The sequence below is a fragment of the Platalea leucorodia genome, assembly GCF_965183815.1.
Source record: "Platalea leucorodia genome assembly, chromosome: 2".
In the NCBI taxonomy this organism is placed as follows: Eukaryota; Metazoa; Chordata; class Aves; order Pelecaniformes; family Threskiornithidae; genus Platalea; species Platalea leucorodia.
In genome coordinates, this window is record NC_138824.1 from 56,951,396 (window position 1) to 56,971,735 (window position 20,340).

The 20,340-nt window shown below is 46.5% G+C and overlaps 1 protein-coding gene across 1 annotated transcript in view; it reads right to left on the minus strand.

The window, feature by feature from the left end:
- DZIP1 (DAZ interacting zinc finger protein 1) overlaps window positions 1-10,434 on the minus strand; it is a 41,173-nt gene extending 30,739 nt beyond the window's left edge. Inside the window, exons 1-4 of the mRNA XM_082337901.1 lie at window positions 10,394-10,434; window positions 5,300-5,383; window positions 4,715-5,218; window positions 1,093-1,177 (exon numbers count right to left, since the gene is read on the minus strand). Of these exons, the coding sequence (XP_082194027.1) occupies window positions 1,093-1,177; window positions 4,715-5,218; window positions 5,300-5,302 (592 nt within the window). The 5' untranslated portion in view covers window positions 5,303-5,383; window positions 10,394-10,434. The remainder of the gene's footprint in view (window positions 1-1,092; window positions 1,178-4,714; window positions 5,219-5,299; window positions 5,384-10,393) is intronic.
- Between the last annotated feature and the right edge of the window lie 9,906 nt (window positions 10,435-20,340).

The following is a 20,340-nucleotide window of genomic DNA, read 5'->3' on the forward strand; positions in this document are numbered from 1 at the left end:
TCAACAATCTTTACTCTTGAAACATTTTATCAATTTACCCAGGACTCACTAGGCTGCCCATTGTCTGGAAATCTGAGCACAATGCAGAATATTATTTCAGAAATAAATGCATGGAGTATTCCCCTCATACAGCCACTTCAGACTAATTCTTTGTATGATAATTGGTTAAACTGGTTCTGCAGCTCCTTCCACTATCATTTTTATCAAGTACAAAGTGGACAAGAGCTTCTTTCTTCTTCCAATACATTAACACTTCCCCAGATGCCTACTCAGACCCCTCTCACTTTTCCTGCTGTTCTATTTTTCTGACAAGCTACAGTTCAGACCTCACTAGATTCTGCCCACTCTTTCTCCTCCCAAATGCTCTTTTTTCCTAACTCATTCATTTCTAATCGCTGTCATTTGTCAATACTTGTTAGTCCTTAGCAATAAATCATAAGCGTGCAGCCTAACAGGAAGGAGAGAATTGAGAGATGAATGAAACAAACTTTGAGAGCAATGTTTTTCAAATTAAACATTTTTCAATGAAGAGAGACAAAAGCATATACATTAGTGGTATAGCAACCAAGATTATCATAGATACACGAAGTCAGATTATTCTTGACAGTTTCTTTTTCTCACTATATTTTACAGTCAGTTTCATTCAGGAGAGCCTGATCCTATTCAAACTGATTTCAGGTGAGCTGGATTATTTCTGTACTGATAATTCATATGTATTCACAATAGGTATTTGCCTTAGCGCAACGTGTTCATTTTACCCACACCTTCGTAGCACGCATGCCTAAAGAGAAACTGTGCTCTGAACTCTGCTACTGAATAAAGTATTCAGTGGGAATGCTAGTTTGGAGAGGTAATATAAATATGGCACACAATTATTGTTAATTATTTTCCAGAGACTGAAACATACGTCGCCCAATACATTTTGTCAGTCAGCGTTGCTTGTATTCACACAAATTGGTATCTGCCACCTAAAAGTGGAACGTGAAAGTCATTCTTCCCAGTGACACAAAATCACGGACTGCACATCCTCACTATATTTACACTTGTCTAAACTATTTATCTCCATTTTTTTGAAAACACTTAAGTACATACCAATCTGAGATTCTTCCGGATGACGCCTTTGCATGTGACTTTGTAAAAAGGAGTAGTTCATAAAAGCCTTTTCACAAAACTGACACTACAAAAACCAGACAAAAACATTTTAGTTATTATTAGTAACATCTGTTTGGTAAGTATAGCAGTTAAGGTATTTAACAGGTTATTACATTTTGTCCAGATGTCAAAAGTAGGTAACTTTAATAAATTCCATTTCACAAGAATAATGACTACAATTCCCACAGCGCCAGATTTCTGTAAAGTAATTAACATATTTGCGTTATTTAATGACTCTTGGTGATGGTCATGGGTTAGAATCTCATTGTGCTAGGCACTGTACAAACTGAACAAAAAAGACTCTGACCAAGTAAGTTTAAATTCAGACATAAACCACAGATAAGAGATAAATATAGATAGGTAGAGAAGTATAAGGAAAAAGTAAGACAACGTTATTCAGCAAAATACACACCGACTCCAGCCAACTAGCAGCTCAGGTATTCTAAGACTCTTCTATCACAGCAAAAGAGAGCACCATACAGTCAGGGAAAAAAAACCCAAACAACACAATAAAGATGTGTTTGAGTATACATAAGTAAGTGAGTTGTAAGATGACAATACTAGAAGGACCATAGATATGTAAAAAGGTCAGGCATTTCAAACAAAATAAGGTAACAATACATAATTTTGCACAAAAAGTACATACATACGCTAGTATGCTACCTAGCATCCTTCTGAAGTGTAAACTGTTCAAATTACTGTTCCTATAATTTACGTATTAGTTTTGGATTTGAAGTTATATTTTAAGTCAAATTTGGATCCTACCCATTTTAAAAGACTTATTTTGTTCACCTTCAAAGTATATTCCACTAATGTTCAGAATATTAGAAACAGATGGGTAGTACAAGGACAGAAGCTACATCTATGGATTTTGCAATATACTGGTAAGAATGTGAATCAAAGCCCCTAATCACTTTAGGTAGGGTTGCTTGCTACCTCTTTCTTTCAAGTAAGTTTTTTTTTTTTTCAAATAAATATATTTTAACAAACCACAAATACTCAGCTGAGTCCTCTTTCCTTATCAATATGATACGACTGTAAGAGACTAACTTAATGGATTCAAGACCTTGTCACCATAATCAAATTCCCAGATTTCATCTAATATTTAAAATACTGCCGCTGATAGTCAGGTAGGCTGTTAAGTATAGGTATCTTTCAGCAAACACTAAAGCCATGAATTATTAAGACATATTTTGTTGGACAACTGCAAAAAAGCACTAACATAAAACCAAAGTAAAGAGATGTAGCATGGCAGCAAAGCATTACTGCCAACCAAGAGGGAGCTCACAGTGTAACAGACTGCACATGATTTATGGACTTAAATTGGCTGTGAAATAATGTTATCCATTCAAGCACAAACTTCATGTCAGTTTGACTTGCTGGTACTGAAAGCAAGCTCTTACTGCAGGAGACAGGATTAACACAGGGAATATTTAGGTTTTCAATTATGTAACATTATTCTTGCAACTACTTTTCACAGTGTTAGACACAACATGCACTTTATGCCTACATTGTGCACGAGAATGTAAGATTAAAAATTATTATCTAAAATTAAATTTGTATTACTCAGATGAAGGTATTGACCAACGAGTCTTAAATTTATGACTTGTAGGTACCAGTACCATTTTACAGTAGTATTTCATGGTTGAACTTATATTGGTGGTGGGTTAAAGGCATTAAATCTGAATTCCAAAGTATGGTTACGTTAGATATAAGGTGTGCCTCCACTAAAAAAGGCAAATAACTATTTACAGGCTTGATGACTAAACAGCCAAGACTTTAAGGGGATGAAACCTGAACTACCCTCTTGATCATGAGCAAAACCCTTATGAGCTGGCACTGCAGATCAGCAAAGATCATGGCACACATAAATAACACACAATTATTATTTACTGATCACACTGCTGCCCTGCATTTACAAACTCTAGGAAGAGTTTAATTTATCTCAGTCATTCACACTCAGAATCCTGAAAACACTGTAGGAACTGTTCAGCGTCGCTCCCAGAACTCACTTTTCCCATGTGAACCTAAATAACTTCTGGAGACAAGAATTTACTAACAGAGAGGGAAAAGGGGGGGGGGGGGGGGCAGACATTTACTTTATATGAAATTAAACTAAAAATGGGAAATAGCTTTCCATCTCTGCTTTATTGTAAATGCCACTGAACGTAAGATTAGTGATGAGCCAAGATCACTACCATGTTCTTCAGCTTCCACTGAGACAGTTGTATCCTACAAATATTTCAGGAAAACTTGGTAGTATTTGACTGGCAATCACAGTATGAGAATTAGTTAACTTTACACATAAAATTATGCATGCAACTAATTTTCTTTTGCAACAGAGAACTGACAAACTGCTCTGTAAGTTGCATAAATGCTTTTTAAAATGATTCAACATCAGCAGGTTGTCCTTAAGACTAACACTCAAATGAATGCATTGAGAAAAGGTTCTCATGAAATCTACCATATGTATAGCTCTGCTCTTGGGGCATAAGGTATCTTTTCCCTTACACAAACCCTTGAGCCAACTTAGCTGATGTCTTAAAAAAACTAAACTTTGCCAGCCTGCTGAAATTGGTATTATATTGTGGGATATGAGCGTACACACTGTAAGAAAACTTTCATTGGTTCTATACTGCAACTATTCCATGATTAAGGAGAATTTCAACAGTGAGGACTGCTAGTATCCCAAGAATTAAAAAAAAAAAAAGGAAGAAAACTCTAACTTTAAAAGTACAGACACAAAGAGCTAGCCTGAAATCATGTCAAGTCTGTGTCCAGTGTACTCTCTAGACTTCAGACTACATTTGAAGCTGCAGTCTGCATTCCTGAAACCTGCTGAAAAACGCTGAAGCTGAAAAATATTTACATCAAACTATTACACCCAGAACACAAAAACCCCTCCCAAAAACCAGACTGCCACGACACAGAGGGTCAGAACAGCAATGTACTAAGGTTCTTAGGGAAGACCCTTATGGAACAGATTGTAGTGGGGTTAGGGATGAGCTACCTGACTAGGGCTCTTTACCATCATGCCTGAGTCACTTCTGAGTCACACACACAGATAGAAACTTTGTGCCTGGAGAATGTTACTGCAGGAAAGTGACAACTCGCAGACAGGCAGGGTACTGTGTAGCACCAGTTCTGATGTACTTGCCCTGTGTGTTTTCTGACCATGCAGCTGATAGGCAAGGAGAGACAGAAAGTAGTAACACACTTATCACAGGTTTTATATGTGTGTGTATCTGACACTTCAGATGCATCAAAAGTGAATCCAAGAATAAAGAGCACTTGTTAGTAAAAAGAGGAACTGTTAAAGATGATGTAGCACTCTCCCAAACATCTGTGGCACCAGCCAAACGTCTGTGAAACACAGATGGGAAGCGAAGCACCTGCAAGCGAGGCACTCCCTTTTTGCAGGGTCACCAGTCCCTGCAGCGCCAGCCTCTCGCCCAGCAAGCGGCTGCGCCCCAGCAGAGCGGGACTGCTCTGCCGCCTGCCCCCGCTGGGCTCGGAGCTGGCAAGGTGTGGGTGACCGGGCCGCCAGGACCTCTCCTCTCACCTGGTGGTAGCTGGCTCGGGCCTCCAGCATCATCTGCTGGGTGCTGATCATCTTCTTCCTCCGGCGGCACTCCTCCTTGAGCCCCTTGATCTCCTGCGAGCGGTGGGCCACCTCCTTGCCCAGCTGGTCGCGCTGGGCCTGGGCGGCCCGCAGGGCCTCCTCCAGGTTGCCGAGCTGGGCGCTGAGGTACTCCTGCGAGTGCAGCAGGTACTCGGTGCAGAGCTGGGCCAGGCGCAGCAGCTTGAGCAGCAGCGGGTCGGCGGGGCCCTGGCAGTGTGGGCAGCGCTCCCGCTCGGCGCTGCAGAAGGTGACGTGCTCCAGGTGCTCCTGCAGGGCCGCCACGTCCCCCTCCCGCGACACCCGGCCCACGTCCACGGCGCTCAGACGCCGCCAGTCGGGGCCCTCATGGCGGCCGCGGAACTGGAAGGCGGGAAACGGCGCCGGCCCCGCGCCGGGCCCGGCTCCCCCCGCCGCCGGCGGGTAGTAGGCGCGCTCGGTGAAGGGCTGCGGGAGAGAGACAGGGCTCAGCCCGGGCCGCCACCCACCCCGCTGCCCGCCCGCCCGCCCGCCCTCCCCGAGGCTCACCATGTCCGGGCTCCCTCCCTCGGGCTCCCTCCCTCGGGCTCCGCTCGGCGCCGGCGTCCTCCGCGTCGCTATGGCAGCCGCGGCCTGAGAGAGGGGAAGGCGGGAGTGAGGCCCGGCCGCGCCGCCTCCCTCCCGCCCGCCCCGGCCCGGGCCCGCCGCGCCGCTCCCCGGCACGCCGCCCTCCGAGCGCCTTGCCCGGGCAGCGCCCCGCTCGGCCCGGCCCCCGCGGGGGTGGCGGCGGCGGCGGCCCGGCGGTCGCCACGCCGCCCCCGTGTCCGACTGCCGGGGCTCGGCTCCGTGGTCGGCACGAATCCCGTCCCCTTCCCCGTCCCGGCGCCTTCTCCCCCGGGCCCTGCAGGCCCTCCTGGCAGCGCCACGCTAACTAGCCCTCTCCCGCGGGCCCCAGCGCTCCTCCCGCCTTGGACACCGTACGCTTGCACCAACGCATCCTTCACCATCTTCACACATCACTCACATCTACAAATACATCCTCAGCTACACGTTAGGTACATGGGCCCTTACCACAGCTACACCGCGTATGTTTTCTCTCTCCACATTCCCTTCGCTTCACCACAGAAGTCTATACATGGCACCCTACAGACCCATTTCACCTCACCGCATCAACGCGCCTCCCCACCCGCCACCCCGTCCCTCCTCCGTGCTGCTCCTGACTCACAAACCTTTCTTGCCCTACCGCGATGTTACCTTCCTCTACCCCCGTGCGGTTTTACGCGGTGACACCTGCCACCTCCCCGCCATCAGCATACGGTACCTGCGCCATTCCTCTGCACATCTGCTTCGCGCTGCGGCACCCGGGGTGCCTCAGCCGGTCGCTCCATGCAATCTCTCCAGTGCAACTCCACACCCTCCCGACCCCGCACACCAGCCTCCCGCCAGGCGCTTCCACCTGCCTTCCTCACCCCGACACAGTCCTACGCCCTTCGCACGCCGCTTCCACAGGCTCTCCTCGCTCATCGCACCAACGCACCTCCGCCTGGCATCACCACGCACCACACCATCTCTTACAACCGTATAACCCTACAGCCTCACTGTGTCTGCCTGTCACTCCTGCCTCGCTCCATCAATCCCAAACACTTCGTCCCCACGAAGCACCTCACAGCTTGCGTACACATCACCTACCTCACCATCCCCTGCTCAAATACTTTTCTTCAAAGGCAAGCAACAACTGGCGCCTGTCTCCCTGCCTCACCATAACTCCCAGTACTCCCCAGCTCAGTGTTCCCATTTCCCTGCTCCTGCTCAGTTGCTTCAAATGCTGTCTCCAGGCAGGAGCATCCTTCTCCTCCATCATACAAAATTATCCTACTCCCTTGCTCATCCTTACTACTCTTCTCCAAAAATCTGCTCTTCCTGTTACCATTTCTTAATATTTCAGTCCCCTACGCTGCCCCTGCCTTACCACCGTGTTCCATGCTTGTACCTACCTGGCTTTTCACTCCCTTCCACACCCGCTTCAGTTTCTCATCCTCCTGCTCATTCGTAGATACATACCTCTCCAAGAACATTCACACAGTACATACTTGATCATACACTCCACTCCCATCGGTTCCTCTACGTCGTGTACCATAGACTCACAGAAATGTTGCTCACAAGGGACCTCTGGTGATCATCTAGCCCAACCTTCTGCTCAATGCAGGGCTAGCACCAACTCTAGTTCACATCACCTGTGCCTTTTAAGATGAACAAACTGCCCATGACCTCTCTGGGTAACCTGCTGCATGGCTGTGCTCTCCCTCTGACGAAAACGTTTTTCCTAATCTCTCACCAAGTATCTGCTACTACCAAGACAAACATGGTTCTGATATTTTTGTGACTATTCTTCAACTGTAGGCCACTATCAGAGTGCCCCTTTGCCTTCCCTCAAACTCCTCTTATAGATCTTGTGCTGCAGACCCTAACCATCTTGTTAGCCCTCTTCTGGCCCCTTTCAGTTTCTCCACATCCCTCAGGCTCCCCTTTAATGTTTTCCTCCATTCATCTCCTAGGAACTTTCAATGAATCTCACCTCTCATCTGCCTTTTTAACATTGCCCTTTCAAATATAAACAGTAACATGTCTACTATTAATCACAACATATATCTCCTTCCATGCAAACACAACAATGTTGTTATATGCACTAATGCAAGGACCATTTCCCTCACAAATTACAAGATCTTAGTTTTATGTAGGTTTTTATGTTGGTTGTTACGCAAAAAAAGCTTGTTTGCTTTTCCCACATATATGAATTGATATAACAAAATACACTGGATCCTCCTACAAACCTGGCCCACCTATTAGCAGACATAGGTTGAATCAAATCAACTCGGAATAGAAAAATTTCAGTTGGAAAGGACCTGCAACAATCATCCAGTCCAACTGCTGACCAAAAGCTAAAGCATGTTATTAAGGGCATTGTCCAAATGCCTCTTAAACACTGAAAGGCCTGGGGCATCGACCACCTCTCTAGGAAGCCTGTTCCACTGTTTGACCACCCTCTCGGTAAAGAAATGCTTCCTAATGTCCAGTCTGAACCTCCCCTGACGCAGCTTTGAGCCATTCTCACGTGTCCTGTCACTGGATCCCAGGGAGAAGAGCTCAGCGCCTCCCTCTCCACGTCCCCTCCTCAGGAAGCTGTAGAGAGCCATGAGGTGGCCCCTCAGCCCCCTTTTCTCCAAACTACACAAGCCCAAAGAAGTCCTCAGCCACTCCTCATAGGACATGCCTTCCAGCCCCGTCACCAGCTTTGTTGCCCTCTTCTGGGCGCATTCAGGGACCTTCACATCCTTCTTAAACTGTGGGGCCCAGAACTGCACACAGTACTGCAGGTGAGGACACACCAATGCTGAATACAGCAGGATAATCACCTCTTTTGACTGGCTGGTTATGCTGTCTTTGATGCACCCTAACAGACACATCCAACCTGTGGTGAGGGCAACCCCTGGGACAGCTGCTCCGTGGTGCCCTCCATGAGCTCTGCTCTCCATACGCGTGCTGGCTACGTTCTGACTCGGCGTCGGGAGGTGAGCAGGCTGCACACCTCCGTTCCTCCTATAGGAAACTCAGGTACATAGCAGACTTACACTCCAAAAACACGGACCTCTGATGGGAAGAAACGGGGGTCTGGTACTGAACACCCACAGCAGAGGTGTCTTCCTCACAGTTGGCGCACTCAGCGTGCACCGCAGAACAAGGACCGCGGGACACACCTCTGCTTCACAGTATGGACCCAAGCAATTCCTCCAGCTCTCAGCTACCAAAACCCCACCCCAGCTAGTGTCAGAGAGACACAGATCAGTCTCAGATCACTCACTTCAGCAATCCAGGGTCCAACTCTTACCAGCCTCTCCCGTCCTTCACACCACATCTACCCCTGCACAAAGGGAAAGCTGGAGGAAATGCCCGTCTTTTCATACCCACAGAGAACCACAAGGACCTCTCTCTTGCTTTATCCACATACAGAAAAGTTACACCCTTCTGGCTTCCCCACTTCTGTAAAAAGGCTGAAAATCAACCTTTCCAATAACACGTCTAGGCCCAGCACAAGGTTTCATTAATCTACAAAATTAATTTCAATGTGTTGGAAGTTTGAACAGAGAAGGTAATAACATGAACCCAGGACAGTGAGCCCTCCTGCCTGTTGGCCCGAGCCACCCTGGAAGGCAATCTTCCAAAATACTTGGCACTACAACTTTCTTTTTGGACCTTTAACCTTAAGCCTACTGGCCACACTTTACTGCAATACCTAAAGTTCAGTACATCTTCCATTCAAATTCTTCCATCACTTACCACGACATTTTTTCTTAATTTAGAAAGATACTGTGTGGTGTTTGTAACATTGCAGTCTTCTCCTGCAAGGGTGACATTTTTGCCACCTCATTTTCCACAAACACGGCCTCCAGCAATTGCTACCTTCAAAGAAATGTATTTAACATTTTTTATATATATCGAATATAAATCTGCCTGGTTTACCACTGAATTTTGCACTGCTCTGACTCCTGAAGTATTGAGAAAATATACCGCTAATCTCCTTTAGAGCTATTTCTAATATACTGCAGACTCACTTCCATTTACCGTGTAGAAATACACTTTTATTTGTAAGCAGCTAGATTTTTAAAAAATGTTCAAATACTGACTACTGTCCAAAATGTCCATGCCTCGAATTCCTTACAACACCTTGAAAACTTGTATTTGGATACTTTTCCTAGTCAAAGGAACTGTTAAGTTGTACAAAACGAAATCTATCTCCCTAACATCTGCTCTATCTGTTTGACATAGGAGAAATTACTTTACATTGAAAACACGTGAATTTTGTAAACTACCAACCTGGGTGTCAAGCAGGAGCCTGAAAAAGCACACATGCAATAAGGGTCTTCAACTCGCAGATGCATGGGTTTAATAAAAAACGCCATTACTTAAAGGCAGCAAAATTAAACCAAACCCGCTTATTTTCCTCGACTGATGTATTTAGTTAGGGATATCCGCATGGGGTTTCATGCGGGTCCAACTAAAAGTGCTTTAACTGCATGGGACCTGGCAGTGGTGCATCCCCAAGCTGAGGAGAGGCACAAGCTGCCCCGGTTATCGCAATGGAGGCAGAAAGACAGAAAAGAAGTGATCAAGAAGGGCAGTCTCAGCCCGTACGGGCTTCCATCACTTTTTTTCCTTCCTCTCTGTCAGATTTACTCCGTCCTTGGAGCTGTGCCCATGCAGAAGCCAGGGCTGCCACCCACCCACGAACCCCTCGGCGAGGGGTGGCACCGCCGCAACTCGCGGGTGGTGGGCGGCGAGGCGGCGGCCTGCTCCCCGGGACGCCCCTTCCCACCGGGGCGGCTGGCAGAGGGGGAAAGCCGCGTTTCACCCGGGCTCTGCCCGCAGGCCAGGCCCGGGCCCGGCGGGCAGGCTCGGCGGGGTGCCGCGGAGAGCGGCCGAGCAGGGCCGGGCCTGCGGGAGGCCCTAAGCCGGGCTCCATCTCCCAGCCAAAACCTCCGGCTCCGCTTCGGAGAGCGGCCGCCCTCCCCTGAGGAGCGGCCCCGCCGAGCGCTTCCCGCCCCTCACCCTCTGCGCCCCGACGGCGGGGGGAGCCCCTCCGCTCACCTCCGGCTGCTGCTCCGCACGGCTCCCCGCCGCCGGGCGCGGAGCGGTGTCGGGGTTGCGGCTGCTCCCCGCCCCCGACCCGGGCGGTTACTGGTGCCTGCCGCACAAGGAGGCAGCCCCCCCCCCCCCCCCCTTCCTCCTCCTCGCCTGCCCCGTCCCCATCCCCCTGCGCCGCCCCGAGGCGGCGGGGGATGAGTGGGAGCGGCGCGGGGGGCTGGGGGCCGCGGCGAGGGCTCCCCCGCTGCTCGCCGGCTCCCGGCTGTTGGAACCCGCCCGGCAGATGTGTACCCCCCGGCGGGGTCGCCTGTGTCTTGGCCCGAGCCCAGGAGCGGCGTCCCGAGCCTCCCCTTCCGGACGCAGCCTTTTTTCCTTTTTGTTTTTTAAATATAAAGGGAGTTAAAAGAAGCTTTTGAAAAGTTCCCTGTGACATTAAGGGCGCTATTTTGCAGCCGCCGCAGGCAGCACGCCGGCGCGTGCCGCGGGGCGCCGTGCGCGGCGCGGAGGGGAGTCCGCGGGGGCAGCGCGGGCCCGCGGCCGCCGCCATCTTCGCTCCCCGGCGGGGCGGCTCTCCCCTGAGGCTCCCCGCCGCGGGCGAGGGGACGCCGGCTTCCCGGGCGAGGGTAAGGCTGCGGCGCCCTTTCCTGAAGGGATCTTAACCTGAATAATCTCCGGTGAAGAGACCGGGTTCCATGAAAATGCCTGTCGTATCCTGCAGGTAGAATCATTCTGATAGCTACGGGTGACATCGGATCCTCCTAATTTTTTTCCTCTTCCCTGTAAGGTTTTCAGTTGTGTCTTTCCAAAATAAACGCTGTGCGGCCTTTGTGGCAAGGAGGAAAATTTCAAACGGTTTGTATTTAATATATGCCGGCAGATTCATCGGAGGAGATGACCATTGCACATTTGCAACACCTAATCTTCAGTGAGGAGTTCCATTTGGCCAGGGAGACACCAATTTTTTTCCCCAAAGTCCATAGGCAATAAGCTCTGGAAAAGTGGCTCTCAACATGCCTGCTCAGAGACTTGCCAAGACACCAGCTTCCCTTCCTGAACCGTGAAATTCTGTTGCGACAGTGCTGATGCAGGCACATACGCTGCGTACGCCAGCTTTAAGGAAACAAGTAATCGTTCGGATGCTTCAGTTTTTAATGTCCTAAGGGTACCTCAGCATGCTGCAGTCACTAATGGGCGTTCAGTCCAGAGGATCAGGCTAGAGCTCGTCTGAAGGAAAACCTGAACATGTGTAAAATGTAGATGTCACGTCCTCGGTACTGACTTCTGCTTCTGCAGATCTGCTCCTGTTGGGCTACTAAAGCAGGCATTGCTAGAGGAAGATGGGGATATCAAGGCTTTAGTGTGGTAAGCCTTAATTAACACTAATAATGAAGAGAGTACTTTGAAAACTAGCAATGCGACAGTCGCAGCCTGTATGGGTCAGGCCTAGAGGCAAATACGCAGTACAAGTTGATGAGCACATTATGTGAATGGTTGGAGCACTCACTTAGAAAGCAAGGTGTACAAGTGCAATCCCCTTGTGCCAAAGAAGTTTTATACCCCATGCCCTTCTTAAAATGCCCTAACAGCAACACCATAGTCTCTTCAGCATGCCTGCTAAGGATCTCTTGCTGAAGGTGTTTTTTATATCAAAGTAAATGCTAGCTAGGTGAGAAAATGTTGGAGATGCTCATCAGTTGATGAGGAGAGGTGTGTATGAAGTGTGCAGAAACACTTGGATCTTGGTTGCTTATTCTAGTATCTGGTTAATATAAAATACACAAGCAGCCCTTGGAACGAGAGCTAGAACTACGTTTTCTGTCCTGTGGGGGTAGGGCCATTACCCTGTCTGCTAGACAGAGTCTCATTATTTCCCTCTTCCTTCCTTCCAGAGCTTGATTAATGTTTAATTACTTGCTGTAAGTGGCACAGCCTCACTTGGCAAGAGCAGGTATTCTTTAACCCACATTAGTGCCCACCTCCTCCCTCCTCATATCATATAGCTTGGTGACAAAAGGCCTCTCCTAAAACATGCATGGATTTACCAGGAGAGGACCAAGAGCATTTTATCTTTTCCCGATCGGCATGACTTGACACAGGAGGTTTAGGACAGCCAGCAGTCTGGCTGGAGCTGACAGGTGATTACTGTTCATGCACAAACAGGCAGCGGAGTGCAATGACCATAAGTCCAACGTGCACCTACATCTGCCAGGAAGGTTTCAGCTGATACCTAGCCGCACAGGTGATGTACCCTCTGAATTGCTGCCTTGAGAGATGGTAAACTTTCTCTGTTGGCCTTCTGAAGTTCAGTAATGGTCACATTTAACAGATGTACTGTGAGAACATGCGGGATATGCTCCTCTGGTGAACTGGCTTAAGGTATGCCCAGCTTGTGCACACCATGAAGCACCGAAAAAGACTCTCAGCAGCTCATTTATTGAAGACATGGTGCTTTGGGCATTTTCAGACAAGGTGTTGTATTTTTTTCTTTAGGTGCCTAGGAGGCAGTGAAATACTAGCTTCTCCAGTTAGCTACCAATGTCTTTTTTATAGTAATCGATGACACCTGAATGGGAATTTTAGGAACCTAAATTTGCACTGAGGCATTTAAGACTTTTTGGAGTCCTAACTCAAAGCCTTTTCTTCCCCGTGTATTGTTTATTCCCAGCTTCTTCTACCCAGTCACACTTCAAATTTTACACACTTTTCGTATTCTAGCCTGTATGTCTCATTATTGTGCACTAACACACTATTTTCCACAATGGTTTAAATAAAGATTGTTCCCGGATTGTGGTCCAAGTTTATCAAATACTGTTAAGTCTACATTGCTACTTAAGTCCTTCACTTAATATAGAGGACTCTGGCAATTAACAGAGTCCTCTAGAGGTAGTTTGTGCACGTGATGGTTTTATGAAACTATTATGAAACTATGATCTGTTGTTCTAGGAGGATTTTCCATGTTCTGTTGACACAGTGCAATGATGAATATGGAGTTTTTTTGGTAGAATTCAGGAAAAAGGAGTAGGGAAGAACTGAGGTTTCTAGGAAGTAGAAAGATTTTTATGGAAAGCTGGTGAGAAGAGCCAAGGAGGAATTAAGATGGGATGAGGAAATTGAGTTAAACTGCGAGAAGTAAACCTAGGATATTGATTGGAGCAAGGTATTTGTGAGGCTTATAGAGGGTACCTGCAACTGGAGAACACAAAAAGGAAAGATTATTCTGATTGTGGGGTGAAATACGATGGCATCTTGGCCATGGCTGTTTGGGAAATGTGCTGGGTACCAGGGGTGTCAGGGCACAGTGTGGGCCAGGTGCTCCCCATGGGGTGCAGGACAGGGCAGGACCCGTCAGCCAGGGCCTGTCTCGCCACCCCAGCCAGCAGCAGGGCAGCTGGGGGGCACCAGGGCAGCCCCAGCCCCGGGCACCTCCCTGGGGACAGGGATGGGCCAAGGGTGGGCCCCAGGGGGCTGGCATGGGGTCCTGGGCCCTGGGCCCGCGGGAGGCTGGGCAGGGACATCCAGGCCTGGCAGTGCCCTCGGGGCCCTGATGCAACGCCTTAAGTGAAAAAATTATCTGCGTGGTTTGTGGAATGGAGGAGGGTACCATACATGTTCTACAAGGTGTTTTAATTTGAGAGGGCAGTGGAAAAACTGTCTTGGGAACTGAGAAATAGACTCTTCAGTAATCTTTCTCCTACAGCACTCTCAGAGTGACCCATACCAGTAATCATTAACTCTGGTGGAACGTTGACTTGAGTAGCACGGTACAGGTATAATAATGAGTCTAGCCAGATTCTCAGTTTATTTAATCTTTTCCTTCCTGCCAACTCCCTCCATGGCATATTTTTCAATTTTAATGCCTATAATACTTCCATCTGTTCAATCTCTCCATCACTTAGTTTACCTGAGGAAATCATTTAAATATATATTTTTATCACAGGAAAACAAAGCATTTAAAAAAAAAGAAAGGTAGGATGAGCCACTCTCCTGTCTCCTCTGTGCCACCTCCTTCATTCCAACACACGCCACCAGCTGTGATTAAGCAGTTTGAAGAGACACTGCCCCATGTAGTTTAACAAATTTCATTTGCCAGTTTGGGTAGACTTAAGGCTCTTCTCCAACTAAATCTTCCTCTTTTCTTCAAATAAAAGTTTCTCTTAAAGGTTTGTCTTCACGTAACGAGTCTAGCTGGATTTTACTGAGGCAGCCACACAGTTCATTTATCTCCCTTTCTCCCAAACACAGAGGGAATTCAACTTAACTCTAAAGAAACGTCTGCAAACACACTAATTGTGAGTTTCATCTACTTTACACGTGGGTATTACTGTAATAGCGTCCTGTCTGTCTTATTTGTGGCGAACACCTAAGTCATATGCTGAGAACAGCATCGTGGAGATTTTTCACTTCTTCTTGGGTAAGTGTGACCTGAAATTGCTGTGTCATTTCTGATGACTTTTTGCCTTCCTGTTAACTTCTTTCCCAGTATGTGAACAATCAGGTAATTGCAGGTACCACAGTTTTAGCACAGGGATACTTTCTTGACCATTCAAACCCCTTTCTTGACCTGTCATAATTTACATATGGCCCAGAGTCTCGAGGCACGCACTACAGAACTCTGCGTGATGAGGAGAGGGAAGGCTGCAGGCAGGACCTCAGGCAGGATGACTGCGATTCCCCTCAGCTCTGGCCGTTCCTTTGCCAAACAGAGTTTGACCAGGAGCCTCTGTAGATACTCAGCGGAGCAACTCCAGTGATGTCAGCCTCGGCCTGGCTCACCATCTGCTGTAACGAAACAGTCCGCATAGCCCAGAGCCCTGTCCTTGAGCTTGGGACGCAGCGCTGAAACAGGAATCGTATTGGCACTGCTTCCAGGCAGTCTGCAGCTCCAGGCAGGGTCAATATCCCTCCTCCAACCCATGGGGTTCACCCGCTGCACTCCACTCAGCCAAGCTCGGCTTTGCACTCAGAACGACATCCGCTGTCCATCCTCTGACACCTGTGGTGTTTAACTTCTTTGTATTTGGAAACTGTTGGCATAATTGGAGCAATGGGAAGGTCACTGAACACTGAAACCGAATCAAGGACTTAAGTTTTTAACACTTAGCAACCTCTAGTGAATTTTTAATGGCACACATTAGATATTTTTCTAACAAACAACTACATTGCACTTTCACACTGACTGGGACACAGTCATTTTTTTGGGCAAGAAATAAACTGTATGAAAAAGGAAAATGAACCACCATCTCTCAGAACCTCAGTCACAAAGCATACGAGAGCAATCTGTTTTCCCTTTCCTTTTTTTTTTTTTTCCAAATGTTGTCAGTCCTGATACTCAAAATTTGAGGTCATGCCTTAGGACTTTGTGCCCCTTCAGGACTTTTCAGAGTCCTGGATTCAGCAAAACTCTGATTTCTGAAAACAAGGAAACGAAGAGCTGATCAACATACCAGCCACGCTGCAGGATGTACACAAGCTCTTTGTTGTCTTCCTTAGGTTGCGCTTGCCTGCAGATTGCTGTACTGAATGGCGAGAAGGAGTAGCTGGAGCAAACCTGTGAGTGTGAGGAGAGGCGATGTATATATTGCTTAAGAGATGCAGGAAACTTCCACTTACAAAGGAAGAGTACGGAGACGTCTGCCAGAGCAGGCAGAGGTAAGGTGGCAGACAGACACACTCTAACTTCTAGTCTAAATTCTCAGAAGCGTGAGCTTTGCTGACCTTGGTGTTTTGGCAGGACATAAGATAGGAACAAACACCTTCAGTGATGGCACAGGACTTTGTCAATGGTATTTTTCACTAAAATCAAAGAATCGTTTGAGAGAAACAGCCAGCTTGCAGTTATCATGTCGGTTTGAAACTCGGGGTTGAGCTGAGAAAAATATTTGTAATAAATGATAGGTAAACCAAAAACAGTTTCAGGGAAATCAAAACTAGTTATCAAAATAGGCTGAATTTCATAAATTGCTTCCATCAAAAAAAAGAGGAGCGTTCATTAATGTTAACATTTTCCATATATTTTCAAAACAGAATGCTTTATTTCAGAAATATAACAGCATTTTAATGTTTGAAGCAAAGTTTTTTGACTTTCAGAGTAGCATTTTAATTGAAAAATGCTTCTGTGCCTTAAAAAATTAAAATAAATGTTTTAAAAGGGGTGTGTTTTCATAATATATGAAATATTTTGCTTTCTGTCAAGACTTCCCCCTCCCAAAATCAACAAAAGTGAGTTTTTATCTTAAATCAAAATACTTGAAAAAATACTGTTTGGGTTGCATTGTTTCAAATTGAAATAAGGTTTTAATTTTAATTATTTCTGGACTTTTTCTTGTTCAGACAAAAAAACCCTGAAGTATCTGCTACTCGGGTGACTCTAATTGGGACACTAAAATGTCAAGGTAAAGCATAAAATGGGGTTCCTAATATCTTCTTCCCTGTTTGACACTTTGTTATACCAGAAGGTTAAGTTAGGCAGGAGATAGTGGATGCATTTTGACACGTTTGGAGTTTGTTGTTGCTACCATGGCTAGTGAGAAAAGTTGCAGACATGGTATAATTCCCCTGATTAAAATAAATTTAAGTGCAAGGAAACACTGATGTCTAATTTCCCTTTTCCAACTTCTGTCCTACGTATAACACAGCCCTGTTGATAAATTAACTAGCCATATAGCTTAGTGAATAAAGCAGACTTGAGGACCTATATTACAAAAAAACTTAAAATAAATTAGACCAAATGGGCTATGTAAAGCACATATATAGCAGTATAAATAGCAGGTAGTGGGTAGTGTTTTTATATAGCACCTACACACAAGGTCATAGCACAGAGGCCTAAATAATTCCACACCAGAAATGTACTTCTCTCATCATGGATATGATGAAGACATATGTGCAGAATTCTGTTAGGACAATAAGGAGGGGAGAGTGTTAACAGAGGCTAGCCTTGCCCTAAGCAAGCCTGGGCCCTCACACTCCCTTTCAAGTCCATGGAAAAAGATCAGCTTTTCCAAGTTCAAGTTTAGAGCATGTAAATAAAGTTCTTGTGCTGAGCTGCAGGTTGTAGGAGCCTTTCTGCTTCCATTTACTGCAAAAGGAGCCCAGAAAAACGAATTTCCCTAAAGTCCTCTCCTATGAACACCAATCCAAATGTGAAATTACCAAAAGATGTGGCTACATAAACAATATCCCATGTTAACCAGCTGTACACTACTATTTCATTTAGCTCCAACACAGCTAAGTTCCTGATAGGGATATATGTAGGTGAGAATAAAAACAAGGTGTAAGGTCTGAGAGACCTCTTACAAGAAGCAGCCCTGAGAATAGTATCTCTGTTACCATCCTCTCTCACCTCCTCCTTTATTTTCATACTAGACTGTGCATGCAACGTAACCGTCTGCTATATTGCTTCTTTTCCTGTATCACGGAACTTTGATTTGTTTGGGTGGTTTTGGAATTGAGATTATTAATTGAAACGTATTGCCAAGCATACCAGGGTCCTTCCAGGACCCTGTGTGTTGTCACGTCTAATCCAGACTTCTTACTATATTATATCTGAGCAAGTTTCTCAGTTAATACATAGAAACTACAGCTTTAACTACCTCCACCATATGTCACCGTATTCAGTTCACCGTCTCTGTCAGAAGCCATGAGGAGCTTCAAGAGTCATTCCTTGCTAATTGCCGCCCTCTGCTGTTACTGTGTATATTACCAGCAGTAACCCGGAGAAAATTCCTTGGCTTTCTGTCTTTTGAGCATCAGTGTAGTCTTTGCCATCCACCCTTTCACTCCAAAACTCAGGACTGCTGAAGAAGCTTGTTTCTGATACCGGTCTAATTCTGATGAATCCATTTGAAAGACTTTTTGCATTACAGCTATATTCCTTTGCTATTTTTCGAATTGCAAATATTATGTTGGCCTGTCATATGCATTTGTTCTTTCAAGTCTTACTCCTCTTCTGCTTCTGAAATTGCACAAGGGAATAATATGTGTTGAAGAACTTTTTCTCCCAGGTTTATACTTAGTATCTAAATAATATATGTTTGGGGATCTATGATAATCAAGAACGGTCCCTCATGGTTTATGGTCTCTTTCAAGAATTGCTGTGTAATTCTGTGTGCCTGGTGGCATTTCTAGCACAGAGTGACAATGATAAATGCTTTCTATGTGAGCAGATCATTTTGTAGCGTTGGCATTACACACTGTTCTTCACATCACTGTGTCAGCCTGAAATGTTGACCTTGGCTCGGTATGTCAGGGCCGAGGTCAAGGACCAAGGGCTTGTCAAGCATTCTACTCAAAATGATACTTGACACTTTAATCATACTACTTTCATCTTGCTTTAAGGGATTTGGTGCTTGAATCTCTATGCTTGGTATTCCAGTATGAGGTACTGAGTTTTCTTCAGATTGTTTTCTCCTAATCTTAACAGTCCATTAAGAATATCATCATCTTTACTATTATTTTCAGTTATCTGAAAGGATTGGAGGTGTAAATTCCCTTTCATATTCATTTTATCTGGCTTTGGTCTAATACTTTTTTCCTCAGGTGAAATCAAAGGAATTCATTTACTGTAACAGCAATTGCATTCTGCTCAGTTCAGTTTTAGGCCTTCATATTTTGTCTTATCCATAGTGCTACAGAGTTGTCATGTTCTTCCTTGTGCTGACATCCTCAGAATGTCATCAATTATTCATTTCACATCTATCACTTCTTATATTATTTCAAGTTCTTATTTCTGAATATCTTCTGCAGATCAAATTTCAAGGTGATACCTTTGCAGCATCATCTTCCAAATGGAAGGTTGAAGAGGGATCACTTTTCTTTTTTTCAGTCTGATCTTTCAAGAAAGCTTGTAAATTATATCATATAGGGTGAGAAAGGTAATGTGACCGTACCTGCAGAATGAAAAAAGAAATTTCTGTGGTTGCCAAATCAGACTTCAAGCCTCAAGATTTTTACTTTCTCAGCAGATTTCCCCTGAGAACAAGATTTTTTTTTTTTACATTGATGGGGTATAACATATAATATGCCCCTAATACAAATTGTTTATCCAACACCACTAGGCAGAAAATTGGAAACAACGAACAACTAGGCACATACAAGATTAGTTTTTCTGTGGTAACTAAGAATAGATTGTATTTTCATTATGAAAAAAAGGCAGAGAGGTCTCCAAAAACATGCGTTAGATTGCAGGCTATCTTACATAGGCTTTGCTTTCAGTTTACAGATCCAGTACAAACTTTTAGCCTGAAAATACTGTGCTCTGTTAAAGTCCTATCACCAGTTTTTCTGCAGTCTGGTGAATTCTCCAACGCTTTTTGGCATGCCGGGAGGTCGGCATACAGTTAAGGCCATGCTGACTATCTTGGCTTTGCGCTCAGTGGACAGCAGGATTGGGTCCGGGGGGGGGGCAATCAAGCAGAGTTTGGAATGGCACTTGCCTTCCTCCGCGCTGTGGCTAGGTCGGGCACAGCCACCAAGAACCGGGATCAATTTACTTGTGACTTGCTGCCTGATTTTTTTACCACTCGGGTAGTCCGGAGATACCGATTTCAAACAATTCAGCAACCGTCACAGCCCAAAAGGCGGCCCTGCCTATCCACAAGGTTCAACTCACTCCATTAGCCCCGGCGCCAGCCGTTTAGCCGTTTCACCCCCCGGGCTGGCCCGGGGCAAGCAGGCCTGCCAGCACCCACGGAGCAGAGGGGCTAACCCCGGGCCCGGAGCACAGCCCTCCTCGCCCCAGGAGGAGCCGGCCTGCGGTGGGAGGGGGTGGGCAAAGAGCCAGGAGACAAAACACAGCCGGGGACGCTCGGGCTTCATCGTTCCGCTGGAGGCCCGGGGCCGCCGCCATCTCCTGTCAGGGCGGCCCCTCGCGCAAGCGCCGTGCGCGCAGGCGCGGGGCCGCGCCCCCGCCCCTTCCGCCCCTTCCCCCCCGCCCCGCCCCGGTTCGGGCGGGG